Source organism: Hyperolius riggenbachi, chromosome 6 (assembly GCF_040937935.1).
Source record: "Hyperolius riggenbachi isolate aHypRig1 chromosome 6, aHypRig1.pri, whole genome shotgun sequence".
Classification (NCBI taxonomy): Eukaryota; Metazoa; Chordata; class Amphibia; order Anura; family Hyperoliidae; genus Hyperolius; species Hyperolius riggenbachi.
The window spans coordinates 381,740,967-381,755,602 of record NC_090651.1 but is presented as its reverse complement, the minus strand read 5'-3'; the positions used below and the strand labels follow the sequence as shown (position 1 = coordinate 381,755,602).

The window sequence follows — 14,636 nt, the reverse complement described above, 5'->3', positions numbered from 1 at the left end:
TCAGCAGCCAAACTACAAAGTGGGGCTCTGAGCAAATATTACTTTTAATTTCTACAAAAAAAATATTTTAACAATTAAATATAAACAAATAGTGATTTGAAAATTATATATATATATATATTCAGCAGTTTTGGCAGCTCCACTATACCAGCATAATGTCACTGTCACAAATAATCACATTCTTGATAGGTGACACTCTAATAGGGCTGAGTCACACGCTTGGTAAGCGCGGCTTTTTTGGCAGCCAACAAAAGTATATATTTGAAAGGGTTCTACTCCATTCAGAGCAGAATCATCCACAAGGCAACCTATGCAGGTGCCTGGGGCCTAATGGGTGTCCGGGGGCCTGACTACCACTTCCTCTGACCTCTCTCACATTTCAGATTTCCAAAAGCACCATAAGGGCCCATTTACACTTAATTAGTTGGTACGCGTTAGTGTGCGTTAGTATGTGTTGGTGCAGGTTTTCTCTATAGCAGTGCATTATGAAAAAGATTTTCGTTAAAACGCGTTAAGTGTGATAGGGGCCATAGGGAAACATGGGCATTACTTTGAAAATCAGTTTTCTTTCACTTATAACTGAGAGCAACTGATAAACGGGGCCTAAGGGGGTACTAAAGATACGAACTTGCCTAGGAACCCATTTCCATCACTGCCCCCATTCCATTAAAATGAATGGGTGAGGTTTCCAAACGATGGTGTCAGAAGTTGATGTTGTGTGTGTAAATGTCACGTTAGATCTGTTCATCCTATCTCATCTTGGACGCATCATGTAGCATCAAGGGCAGGTGCATTTACGTGGTTCCGTGTCTCCCTAAGGGCCGGTTCACATTACAAAACGCGGACGGCCACGCATGCGGAACGCAACGCATGCGAACGCACGCCATCCGCGTTTGTATGCGTTGCGTGGCTGATCCCATCACTGAAAAGTGAATGGGACAGCCACGCGTTTTTGCTAAATCTGCATGCAGCATGCGTTCCCGGACCGCACTGGTCCGGAACGCATGCAGTATGAACATCAGACAGTGCACTCTATGCACTGTCTGATGTCGTGCGTGTCGGCCACCTGCACGCGTTTCCAAACCGCGGCCGGAAACGCGTGCAGTCTAAACGGGCCCTTAGGGTCTAAAGCATGACAAGAGAATGACAGGAACTGATGTGCACCTATGCTGAATTCTTTTCAGTGCGGTAGCAGAAAAACGTTTAGCGTCAGCCAGGGGCGTATCTAGACCGAATAGGCCCCCCTGCAAAAATGATAGCATGGAGCCCCCTCTTTCCCTGAACCCCATGCAGGTCACGTGATCGGGAGCCAATGGCAGCAGAGAGTGTTCTGCTGTGAAGCAGCCTCTGGAAGCAGGAAAACATTTTATGAGCGAACAGTAAGGTTCTCTTGCTAATTGGCTGCACTTGCGGTTCAGGGAAACGGAGGAGGAGGAGCTCCCAAAGCCCCTGGGCCCCCCTGTAATGTCAGAGGTTGTAGGGGTGATTGCTACGCCCTGGGCATTAGCTAAATAAACCGCTGCAAGCAGTCCTGCCAGACGCCTGTCCAGCCCCTATTCAGGGTTGCCAACCCAATTTCTCATTTTTCCTGGACAAAATGGTCAAAAAATCTGGACGCCACAAGTTTTGGACGGACAAGGGACAGAGTTAGGGGTGGAGTCAGTAGCGGGCTTTTTAGGGAACTTCTTGTGAATTTCGGGAGGAAAGAAACATAGCTGAAGCAAGGGATTATTGCATAAGGCTCATGCAAAACAGCCCTCCTGAACTGGGAAGAATTGTTTCCCCATAAAAGAAAGGCTATGACTATGGTAGGATTAGAGTGTGAGCTCCTCTGAGGGCAGTCAGTGACATGACTATGTACTCTGTAAAGTGCTGCAGGAGATGTCAGTGCTATACAAATACATACTAATAATATGGTAGGACATATGACTATGGTAGGGATTAGATTGTGAGCTCCTCTGAGGACAGTCAGTGACATTACTATGTACTCTAAAGTGCTGCAGAAGACAACAGTGCAAAAGCCCCAGGTAGGTAAAAGACAGCTAAGGTTTTCACCCCCTCCTGGGGCTTCGTTTAAAGTGTACCTGAGACAAGAAATATATATATATATATATATATATATATATATATATATATATATATATATATATATATATATGTATATATATATATATATATATATATATAAAATCGGATGTGTGTGTGTATGTATGTGCCGCGATCACGTGAAAACGCCTTGACCGATTTGAACGAAACTTGCAATACAGATCCCTTACTACCTGGGATGATATGTTCTGGGAGTCTCGCGGCCCCCCTGCACAGGTGGGCGGAGCTACAAACAGCCAATCAGATTTTACCCATTCAAGTCAGTGGAAAAAATGGAAAAGGCTGCCATTCTCCCAGTAATCAAGCCAGAGTCCCCACACTTGGCACAGTTGGTCACTTGGTGACCGAGGTTACGAATCCAGGAAAAGTGGGAGGAGCATAAAACAGCCAATCAAATTTCAGCCATTCATTTTAAATGGGAAAATGTAAACTGCAGCCATTCTTAGACTGTTAATCGCAGGGTTCTCAAACTTGCCACACTTGATCACAGGGTGAATGCGATTAAGTTTCAAGAAAATGGGAGGAGCCTACAACAGCCAATCAAAATTAACCTATTGATTTTCAAGGGGAATATTTAAACTGCTGTTATTCTTACACTTTTAATGGTAGAGGCTTCAAACTTGCTACAGTTGGTCATTGGGTGACTGGGGTCCAAATTCACTAAAAGGGCGGGGCCACCTACAGCCAATCAGATTTCCTTGGTGGATAATCTGCTTCCATTCACACATTTTTGATGCCAGGAACCTGAAAGCTCACAAACTTGGTCACTGGGTGACTGTGTGTCAAGGTTACAAAAAGTGGGCGGAGCAAAAAACTAATTTCACTGAAAAATATAAACTGCAGCCATTCTTACACTGTTAATGGCAGAGTTCTCAAACTTTGCACAGTTGGTCACTGGGTGAATGAGATTAAGATTTTGGAAGGTGGGTGGAGTCTACAACAGCCAATAAAAATTCACCTTTTGATTTTCAATGGAAATATTTAAGCTGCTACCATTCTTATACTGTTAATAGCAAATGCCTCAAACCTGATACAGTCAGTCATTGGGTGACTAGGGTTCAAATTCAGAAAGGGGGTGGAGCCACAAACAGCCATATTTGTTTATTTTTCAATGGGAATATACAAAGTATTGATACCAAGGACCCCAAAGCTGATAAATTTGATAACTGAGTGACTGTATGTCAAGGTTAGAAAAAGTGGCCGGTGCCAACAACTAAATTTTTCACATGGCAGGGTTCCCAAACTTTACACAATTAGCCACTGGGTGACTTGGATGGATATTCAGAAATGTGGGTGGAGCCTACAGTGCCAATCAAAATTGACGTATTGATTTTCAAGGGGAATATTTACATTGCTACCATTCTTACACTGTTAATGGCAGAGGCCTCAAACCTGATACAGTCAGTCATTGGGTGACTGGGGTCCAAATTCACTAAAGCCACAAACAGCCAATCCGATTTGTTAGATTGATTTCAGCCGGTCTCTTATTGGCAGGGTTCTCAAACGTGACACAGTTGGCCACTAGGTGACTGGGACTAATATTCAGGAAAGTGGCTGGAGCCTACAGCAGCCAATCAAAATTCACCTTTTGATTTTTAAGGAGAATATTTACATTGCTGCCCTTCATACACTCTTAATGGCAGAGGCCTCAAATCTGGTACAGTCAGTCACTGGGAGACTGGGGTTTAAATTCTGAAGGGAGCGGGCCAAATACAGCCAATCAGATTTGTTTAATTTCAATGGTAAAATGCAACTTATTTATGCCAAGGACCCCAAAGCTCATAAACTTGGTCATTGAGTGACTGTATGTTAACCACTTGCCGACCGCGCACTCATAACGCGTGTCGGCAAAGTGGTAGCTGCAGGACCAGCGACGCACATCTGCGTCACCGGCTGCAGGCTAATTAATCAGGAAGCAGCCTCTCGCGCGAGTGGCTGCTTCCTGACAATTCACGGCGGGGGGCTCCGTGAATAGCCTGCGGGCCGCCGATCGCGGCTCGCAGGCTAAATGTAAACACAAGCGGAAATAATCCACTTTGTTTACATTTGTACAATGCTGCTAACAGTAGCAGTGTTGTACCAGATCAGCGATCCCCGGCCAATCAGCGGCCGGGGATCACTGTCATATGACAGGCAGGAGCCTGTTAGAGGTTGCACAGGACAGATCCGTTCCTGTGCAGCCTCCGATCTCCGAGGCAGGGAGGGAGGAGAGAGAGAGGGGGAATCCTGCGGTGGAGGGGGCTTTGAGGTGCCCCCCCCCCCCGCCAGCCACACGCAGGCAGGAGCGATCAGACCCCCCCAGCACATCATCCCCCTAGTGGGGAAAAAAGGGGGGCGATCTGGTCGCTCTGCCTAACGGTTGATCTGTGCTGGGGGCTGTAGAGCCCACCCAGCACAAATTTCTGTAAACAGCGCTGGTCCTTAAGGGGGGGTAAAGGCTGGGTCCTCAAGTGGTTAAGGTTAGAAATAGTGGGCGGAGCCAAAAACAACTAACTTTTTACATTGGAAAATATAAACTTCAGCTTTTCTTACACTGTTAATGGCAGGGTTCTCAAACTTCACACAGTTGGTCACTGGGTGACTGGGATTAATATTTGGAAAAGTAGGTGGAGCCTACAAGAGCCAATCAAAATTCACCTATTGATTTTCAAGGGGAATATTGAAACTGCAGCCATTCTTACACTGTTAATGGCAGAGGCCTCAAACCTGCTACAGTCGGTCATTAAGTGTCTGGGGTTCAAATTCAGTAAAGGGGTGGAGCCAAACACTGCCAATCAGATTTCTTTGCTGGATAAACTGCTTCCATTAGTAGAATTTTGATGCCAGGAACCCAAAAGCTCACAAACTTGATCATTGAGTGACTGTGTGTCAAGGTTACAAAAACTGGGTGGAGCCTTTCCTCACTGTTAATGGCAGGGTTCTCAAACTTTGCACAGCTGGTTAATGGGTGACTGGGATTAATATTTAGAAAAGTGGGTGGAGCCTAAAAATGCCAATCAAAAATCACTTATCGCTTTTCAAGGAGAATATTAAAATTGCTGTCATTCTTGCACTGTTAATGGCACAAGCCTCAAACCTGGTACAGTTGGTCATTGGGTCACTGGGGTTCAAATTCAGAAAAGGGGACAGAGCCACAAACAATCAATCAGATTTGTTTCATTTCATGGGAAAGTACACATTATCGATGCCAAGGACCCCAAAGCTCACAAAATTGGTCATTGAGTGACTGTGTGTCCAGGTTACAAAAAGTGGGCGGAAACCAAAAAGAAATTTCACTGGGAAAATATAAACTGCAGCCATTCTTACACTGTTAATGGCAGGGTTCTCAAACTTTGCCCAGATGGTCACTGGGTGACTGAGATTAATATTCAGGGAAGTGGGTGGAGCCTATAATAGCCAATAAAAATTCACCTGTTGATTTTCAAGGGGAATATTTAAATTGCTGCCATTTTTACACTGCCAATAGCAGATGCTTCAAACCTGCTACAGTTGATCATTGGGTGACTGAAGTTCAAATGCTGGAGAGGTGAAGCTGCAAACAGCCAATCTGATTTGTTTCATTTCATGGGAATATACAAATTATTGATGCCAAGGACCCCAAAGCTCACAAACTCGGTCATTGAGTGTTTGTGCGTTAGGGCTAGAAAGTAGGCGGAGCCAACACCAGTAAAATACATACACAGGCAACGCCGGGTCATCAGTGGGTGGAGACAAATACAAATTTCCCTGGGAAAATGTAAACTGCAGCCATTCTTACACTGTTAATGGCAGGGTTCTCAAACTTTGCACAGTTGGTCACTGGGTGACTGAGATTAATATTCAGAAAAGTGGGTGGAGCCTACAAAAGTGAATCAAACTTCACCTATTGCTTTTCAAGGGGAATATTTAATTGCTACCATTCTTGCACTGTTAATGGCACAGGCCTCAAACTTGGTACAGTTGGTTATTGGGTGACTGGGGTTCAAATTCAGAAAAGGGTGTGGAGCTACAAACAGCCAATCAGATTGTTTTAATTTCAATGCAAATTATTGATTCCAAAGACCGCAAAGCTCACAAACTTGGTCATTGAATAATTGTGTGTTAGGGTTAGAAAAAGTGGGCGGAGCCAACACTAGCCAAATACATTTCCGGGCAACGCCGGGCAATCAGCTAGTATATATATATATATATATATATATATATATTTGTTGTTGTTTTTTTTTAAATCCCATCTTAGGTTTACTATAAGCCACCAGCAAACAAGAAAGTGCGTACTCAATTGCGAAGTGCTGAGAAGCAAGCAATTCAGAGTAGCAAACACAGGGTTAATGACTGCATTCACGTAAAATCCACAAGCAGGCTGTGCTGTGAGTCAAAATGTTAAAAGCAGCTGCAAGATTATCTGTGCTTCACAAGAACAAGATAAGGATCAAAGCTAGAAGGGAATGGGATGATAACAAATCACTCTGCTACAGCTTAATAGGTTTTCCCCTCTCACCATTCTCCATAATTTTGAAGCCTGAGATACATCTGTTGCGTGGTTTGTCCTCACCGCAGGCAGGGTCTGGCTGAGGCTCTGAGCCTGAGGGTCGTGAGCACTTGAGCAGGAAGGTGCTGGTATTCCCAAAGGTGGTAGCTAGAATCAGCAGCAAAATTCATCCTCACCAGGCAGTAGGCACATCCTTTGAAAACCGCGGGCTGCGTAGCCGGTTCCACTCCCCACAGTGACGTGTGCACTGTTGACTCTCCCACACCCACTCAATGGTGATTGGCTCAATCTCCTCCCAGGAAGTCTTGTGTGTTCCTTGCCAGGCAACTGCAGTCCTGTAGCGAATCTTCACATGTGACTGCAGTGCTGGCGGAGGAACACCCCTGCAAAACTTAATCGGCACGCCTGCAAAACTAAATACCCGATGCGGCCGAGCTGCTTCTGCTGCCCAACCTGACAGTAGCGCCGCCACGATTGCTCTTTGGACGGACACTTCACAGACAGTACGGACAGGAACGGACAGATGTTTTTGGGGGGCATTTGTACAGACTGTCCATATTTATACGGACGCTTGGCAACCCTGTCCTTATTCTGTAGAGGAAAATTATAGAGAAATGATGAAAGGTTTCAGAACATATACTTAGTCTAATAGGATTAAACCCTACATACCAAACTTAGTACTTGTTGAGTATCGTATACAGCGGGTCTGATTCCCTGTACAAGCCGATACGTTCTTAATGTCACAGGGCTCCATGTCTGTGGTGGCATAGGCCGGGCAGAGGAGGCCGTTCAGAGTGAGGTTCAGTTTAGGCACTAATCAGGAAAAAAAAACGATTATAATAATAATAGTAACATTTTAAGTTTAAAGAAAAAGGTTAAAACAACAATAAATGCAGCACAAAAAGAGAAAGAAAAAATAGAATGTAATCCCACACATTTTTTACCCACTGTTACAGCAATGTCGTGCTCGTTGAAAACACTGCTCTCTCACTATTTATGAAACTCTGATAAAGGCCACTATTAATAATTATAAATGTAATTCCCAACTCCAGGTATAGTTCTGAAGTACATAACAATCACACCAAAACTGGCAAAGCTAAAAACCCTCTTGTAAAATATGGTCATGGGACCCGAAGCAGCCCCATAGGCATAGCTAGGGTTTTCAGTGACAAAGACAGTTTTTGCGCCCCCCTTGGACAAAATGGGCGTAGCCACATATCAGAATGTGGTCATGGTCATGGGTGGAGTCAAAAGTTATTTAGATAGCTATAGGTGCCCCCTTACCCCATTCAGATAGCCAGATGTGCCCCCCCCACACTTTAAATAGCCAAATGTGTGCCCCTTTAGTTAGCCAGATGTGCTACCTTCACCCTGTTTAGATGGCCAGATGTGGCCCCTTTAGATAGCCTTATTCTGCTGCTGGTAACGCTTCTGCAGAGGGAGGGAGAGAAGCAGGGGCACTTCAGGCAGCCAGTGAGCTGCCTCTCATGCACATGGGGGTGCAGCGGCGGTGCTGAGTGCCCTTACAGTGCTGCGCCTGGGACATGTCCCCCATCGCCCACCCATAACTACTCCTCTGAGCAGCCCAACTGTAAGGGCTAACAACATAGTTTATGAAAAAGGTAAAGTTAAAATAAAGGTAAAGTGCCTCAAATGTAAAACACTAACAGCATGATCCTATAGAGAGTCCAGCTGCACAGTCATAAAATACTTCATAGTAAGTAATGCAATAAGTTAGAGGTTAAACGGATATAGTAATTTAATAATACTTAGCACATTAGAAACAGAACTGACTCTTGGGTGCATGTGAATACAAAAATAACTTTAATTAATCATACAATATTATAATATACAATAATATTATAATATACAAAAAAAGGCCCTATAAAAAGTCTATCACTCACTTTTGAAACAATGTTAAACTTAGCATCTAACTTTAACAGTGGGTTTTATAGGTGTTTTTTTTTTGTATATTATAATATTGTATGATTAATTAAAGTTATTTTTGTATTTACATGCACCCAAGATTTAATTCTGTTTCTAATGTGCTAATTATCCATGTTGTGGACATGGTGCATGTGACTGTATTATTCTTAGTGACTGATTTTTAAGTGATAACAGATATAACATAGCTCCCAACTGTCCCTCTTTTGGAGGGACAGTCCCTCTTTGGGAGCCCTGTCCCTCTGTCCCTCTTTCCTCCACATTTGTCCCTCTTTCTATGTAAATATATATATATATATATATATATATATATATATATATATATATATATATATATATATTTCTAGTGAAAAATGTGTTTGCTTGAATCTAAACTGTATTCCAATCTTTAAATTGATATATGACTAATTTTAAAGTGTTAATATGAAGGAAAATGAACCAGGATGGGAAGGACCAGTGTCGTTTGAGTTATAAAACAACACATTTTTCTCATGAAATCTTTATGGTATGCATCACTAGGGGTGGGGTGGGGTGTGATCAGGGGTGTGGCAGGGGTGTGGCTTAAGTGTCCCTCTTTCTCATCTCAAAAAGTTGGGAGGAATGGTCATATCATTATCCTATAGGTCCCCAGTTGCATACAGTAAAAACCGGCGCCAGGGGAAAAAATGGCGCATGGTTCTGACTAAAACGATATTTAGCGTTTTGATGTGATTGTGTTCCAAACGCAATTTGTCGTTTTGAGTTTTGCTAAAAAAAAGTTTTTTTTTGCACAAGAAGCCTGGGGAGACTGCGACAGTCTCCCCAGACTGCCTGTGGTGTGGTGGAATGGGAGAGTGCATTGCCCGGTTGCCTGCGGTGGGGCGGGAGGAGGCAATAGCTGCCCGGGGAAAAGTAGCAGATGTGCGCAGGGAGTGGGGGCCATCTCCCACCCTCTGTTCCTCACCTCGGGAGCCCCCTCCTTTTAATGACAGTCAGCGCAGCGGAAGATACAGCCGTCAGCTGATCAATCACCTCCCCAGGCTCCGGTCTTCAGCAAACGTTAGAGCTGCAGGTGACGGTGTACGCTGTTTCTTCTCTCTGCAATGCTGATTACACTACTTCCTGATTCCGTGTAATCAGCATTGCAGAGAGAACAGCGTAGACCTGCAGCTCTAATGTTTGCTGAAGACCGGTGTTGGAACACCGGAGCCTGGGGAGGTGATTGATCAGCTGTATCTTCCGCTGCACTGACTGAAGGGGCTCCCGAGGTGAGGAACAGAGGGTGGGAGATGGCCCCCACTCCCTGCGCACATCTGCTACTTTTCCCCGGGCAGCTATTGCCTCCTCCCGCCCCACCGCAGGCAGCCGGGTAATGCACTCCACCACACCAAAGGCAGCCATCCAGCAATGATGCCACCTGAAAACGGTATATTACGTTTTCGGTACATTTGAATGGCGCGCCAGAAAGTAGCTGCGGAGCTATGCGCCAGATTTTCCTGCTTCGCCCCAGTTTGCCACTTTCAGTTATTGATTTGTTAATTTAATAATACATTGACTTATAGATGAGAGACAGCTGAGAAGTAAAGGTTACAAGAAAGATGGGGTTCAGAACTAGTGACTGTCCATCTACAAGAGGAATAGTTTGGATGTATTTACAGGAGAACAGTAATTTAAAGAGACACTGAAGCGAAAAAAAAAATATGATATAGTGAATTGGTTGTGTACTATGAATAATTACTAGAAGATTAGCAGCAAAGAAAATATTCTCATACTTTTATTTTCAGGTATATAGTGTTTTTTCTAACATTGCATCATTCTATAATATGTGCAGATTACACAACACTCAGCATTCAAAATGAGTCTTTCAGAGCAGTCTGTGAAGTAATGACCTCTCCTCTAGCAGAGAAAAAGTAAACAGTTCACTTACAGTTGAGATAATAAAAGTCAGATAACAGCCCTCTCCAAGACTAAAGGCCCATACACACGTCGGATTTTTGCAAACGACCCGTCGTTTGAACGTTCCGTCGTTCCGTCGTTCGCACGTCAAATCCGGCGTGTGTACAGACTATTGTTCGGGAGATAAGACTGGTTCGGCGGATCGCTGAAAACCAGTCTTATCACCCGAACGATAGTCTGTACACACGCCGGATTTGACGTGCGAACGACGGAACGACGGAACGTTCAAACGGCGGGTCGTTCGCAAAAATCCGACGTGTGTATGGGCCTTAAGACTTAGTTGGAGAGCTAATGGCTTGTTTGCATAGAGATAACAACTGGAGTTTCTTAACTCTTCCTGTACTGGAAACAATTAGACTGATGTATCTGATCTTAATGTTTTATTTCTTAGCTGCACTACACATACAAATCATAATATCATAATTTTTTTTGCTTCAGTGTCTCTTTAAGTATTCTACAGACTAAATAAATTAATAAAAAATGTCCATCACATGTAAAATACCTACATGCTGGTTTGCCTGTATTGCAGCCATCCCCAGGGCAGCACGATGTATTGAAGGCTGTCTCTGTATACAGGCCCGTCACCCGTCCATTATTGAGACATTCCGACGCACTCACACAGGACCGGATGAAATAGTAACCTGTATAGCGGAATCCTTAAGAGGAGAAAACATTGACATACAAGATGTGATTAGTTTGCTTGTTTCAAAATAAGTTATCTCAAAGATCAATGTCTATTTTAATATTTTTCTCTCAATATTTGATGGACCTGATCTGTGTGCATGATATAGTCATTTGTGTCGGGTTCCTACGCGTTTCTTGGGCCTGCACCATTATTGGTTGTGGAACACCCCTTTGCCTCTACAGCAGGGAACTGTGATGAGAGGTCCAAGTCAGGGGACTAAGTGCATGAACCTTAAAGAGAACCTGACATGGGGCAGGAAAAAAATATACATACCTGGGGCTTCCAACCAGCCCTCTGCATGCTGTTCTCCTCCGCCTCCTGGTTCTTCTGCAATTGGCCCGAAAGTCCACCGGTGCGGGGCATCTACGTATGTGCAAACTGGCCATGCTGTGCTCCCATCACCGGGAAATTCTGCACAGTACTACTGCGCAGGCGCAAAACATTCCCAGCGATGAGACAGTGATGGGAAAACACACGTGGCCGGACTGCTGTTTAGAGATGGTCGATTTTCTCAAAAATTACAATGTCTTTTTGAAAATTCTCCTCAGGCTGCTTTCACAGATGGACGTTACAGGCGCACGTTAGTGCAGCCAGTAACGCAGCCCAACTCACAGCACTGTAAAATCAATGGGCTGTTCACAGTGCCCACGTTGTGTTACATTGTAACGCTGGACATTCAATGAAAATGCAGCATGTTGTGCGTTCTACTAGACTGTTTGCACATACTCAGTATTGTGTGTGTGTGTTTTTTTATTTTGAGCAGGAGAGGAGGAGGGGAGAGTCCCTGTTGTTAGCCACATGGCTAATTAATATTCACTGCACTGCCATGTAGTGATGGGAAGTTCGGCTGGATTAATTGAATCGATTCATTGAAAAGAGCCGGACTTCCCATCACTACTGCAGTGTTTACTTCCTGGAGCAGCCGCTGATTGGCTGACGGGACCACGTGATGCGGAGTGTTCCGATCACGTGGTCCCCGCAGAGTATCAGACTAAAAAGGTGCACAACACGGCTCACTCTGGTGTCCACCTCCAACACCACCATGCGTTGCGTTAGGGGTACGTTATGCGACCTTAACGTCCCCTAAAATGCAACGTCTTGGTGTGAAAGAGGCCTTAACATATGTACCAATTTTGGTAGCAATAGCATGTATGAGGGCTTTGCTATTAACTGCCAAAGTCGGCACAAAATTTGTGCGAAAATTACGCGACAGACTACTATTACATACGAAATCAATTATGATTTTCCCTTAAATTTCGCATTACGATTGCGATGTGAAAAAACGAGTTTTGATGCAATATTCCGCATATGCAAAATTTCGGCCCATCACTGCTACGGCTGCCCCAACTGGAGGATTTTCCAGGGCCAGTTGCAAATGAACCAGGAGGCGGAGGAAGCCCCAGGTAAGTGTGTGTATATATATATATATATATATATATATATATATATATATATATATATATATATATATATATATATATATATATATATATATATATATATATATATATATATATATACATATGTTACGGCCAAAACCAGAAATCGGCCAATTCTAGAATTGGCCGGCCGTTTCTAGAACTGGCCGATTTGACGTCGGCCAAAGTCCAAAATGCTGGGAATTTCTGACATTGGCCGGCCAGTTCTAGAACCGGCCAAAGTCAGTCGGCCAAAGTCCAGAAACATGAATGGCACTTGGAACTATTTGTTAGTTACAACTGATACAAATCCTGCAATAAATCTGCAGTGTGTCTACATCCTGCTTTCTTGGGAGCAGGCATATTGTTAACATCATGTGCTTTTAAATTAGCTGCTTTGTTGTGGCAGTCAGGTGGGTGCTATACGTGGCTGGAGGGGGGGGGGGAAGCTTTGCTGAGGGGAGGGGGGGCCTTTGCTGGGCGCTTTGCATGGCTGGGGGGAGGGATTTGCTGGGCGCTTTGCATGGCTGTGGGGGGGGGAGGGGACTTGCTGGGTTTTTGCATGGCTGGGGTTTGATATGCTGGGCCCTTTGCATAGCCAGGGGGGGGGGGCTTTTCTGGGCACTGTGCATTGCTGGGGTAGTTTTGCATGGCTGTGGGGGGTGGGGGCCTTTCTGGCTGCTTTGCATGGCTGGGGGGAGGGATTTGCTGGGCGCTTTGTATGGCTGAGGGGGGGGGGGGGATTTGCTGGATTTTTGCATGACACTTTGGATTTGCTGGCCGTTTTGCATGGCTGGGGGGGGGGGATTTGCTGGGGGGTAAATGCTGGGCGCTTTGCTGGGCACTGTGCCTTGCTGGGGTAGTTTTGCATGGCTGTGGGGGCTTTTCTGTATGGCTGAGGGGGGGGGGGAATTTGCTGGGTTTTTGCATGACACTTTGGATTTGCTGGCCGTTTTGCATGGCTGGGGGGGGGGGGATTTGCTGGCCGTTTTGCATGGCTGGGGGGGGGATTTGCTGGCCGTTTTGCATGGCTGGGGGGGGGGGATTTGCTGGCCGTTTTGCATGGCTGGGGGGGGGGGATTTGCTGGCCGTTTTGCATGGCTGGGGGGTAAATGCTGGGCGCTTTGCTGGGCACTGTGCCTTGCTGGGGTAGTTTTGCATGGCTGTGGGGGCTTTTCTGGCTGCTTTGCATGACTGGGGGGGGGGCAGCCTGCGCTATTTCCAGACCCCAGATCAGAGCGGCGGAGAGGAGCTGAGCAGCGCGCACACTACCCGCCCTGACCCATACACTTCACATGCGGAAGTGAGCAATGACGTCACCTCTGCATGGAAGTGTATGCGTCTTTGCGGGTCGCGTGTGCGGCGCTGCTCTGCCTCTCTTTACCTCTCCGGTCCGGGTCGTCCTGATGTGAGGTCTGGCAGTGACTAGCGGCATCAGGGGAGGGAGAGGTGAGCGGCAGATCGGGACTTGGCCGGCCACACTTAGCCAGAACGCGTTCTGGCCGGCCAAAGTCCGGAAGAAACGTTTATTTCTAATATTGGCCGCATCAGCCGGCCACTTCTAGATTTGACCGGCCAGAACCCGAAGTGGCCAGACTTCGGGTTCTGGCCGTAACATATATATAAAATCGGATGTATGTGTGTGTGTGTGTGTGTGTGTGTGTATGTGTGTGTGTGTGTATGTGCCGCGATCACTCGAAAACCCCTTGACCGATTTGAACGAAACTTGGTATACAGGTTCCTTACTACCTGGGATGATAGGTTCTGGGGGTCTCGCAGCCCCCCTGCCCACCTGGGCGGAGCTACAAACAGCAAATCAGATTCCACCCATTCAAGTCAATGGAAAAAATGTAAAAGGCTGCCATTCTCACAGTAATCAAGCCAGAGTCCCCACACTTGGCACAGTTGGTCACTTGGTGACCGAGGTTACAAATCCAGGAAAAGCGGGTGGAGCATAAAACAGCCAATCAAAATTCAGCCATTCCTTTTAAATGGGAAAAAATGCAGCCATTCTTACACTGTTAATCGCAGGGTTCTCAAACTTGCCACACTTCGCCACTGGGTGAATAAGATTAAGATT

General features: G+C 45.4%; 1 protein-coding gene across 1 annotated transcript in view; it reads right to left on the bottom strand.

The window, feature by feature from the left end:
- LOC137523103 (phospholipase A2 inhibitor and Ly6/PLAUR domain-containing protein-like) overlaps positions 1-14,636 on the bottom strand; it is a 43,951-nt gene that overhangs the window by 3,949 nt on the left and 25,366 nt on the right. Inside the window, exons 3-4 of the mRNA XM_068243320.1 lie at positions 10,960-11,109; positions 7,244-7,387 (exon numbers count right to left, since the gene is read on the bottom strand). Of these exons, the coding sequence (XP_068099421.1) occupies positions 7,244-7,387; positions 10,960-11,109 (294 nt within the window). The remainder of the gene's footprint in view (positions 1-7,243; positions 7,388-10,959; positions 11,110-14,636) is intronic.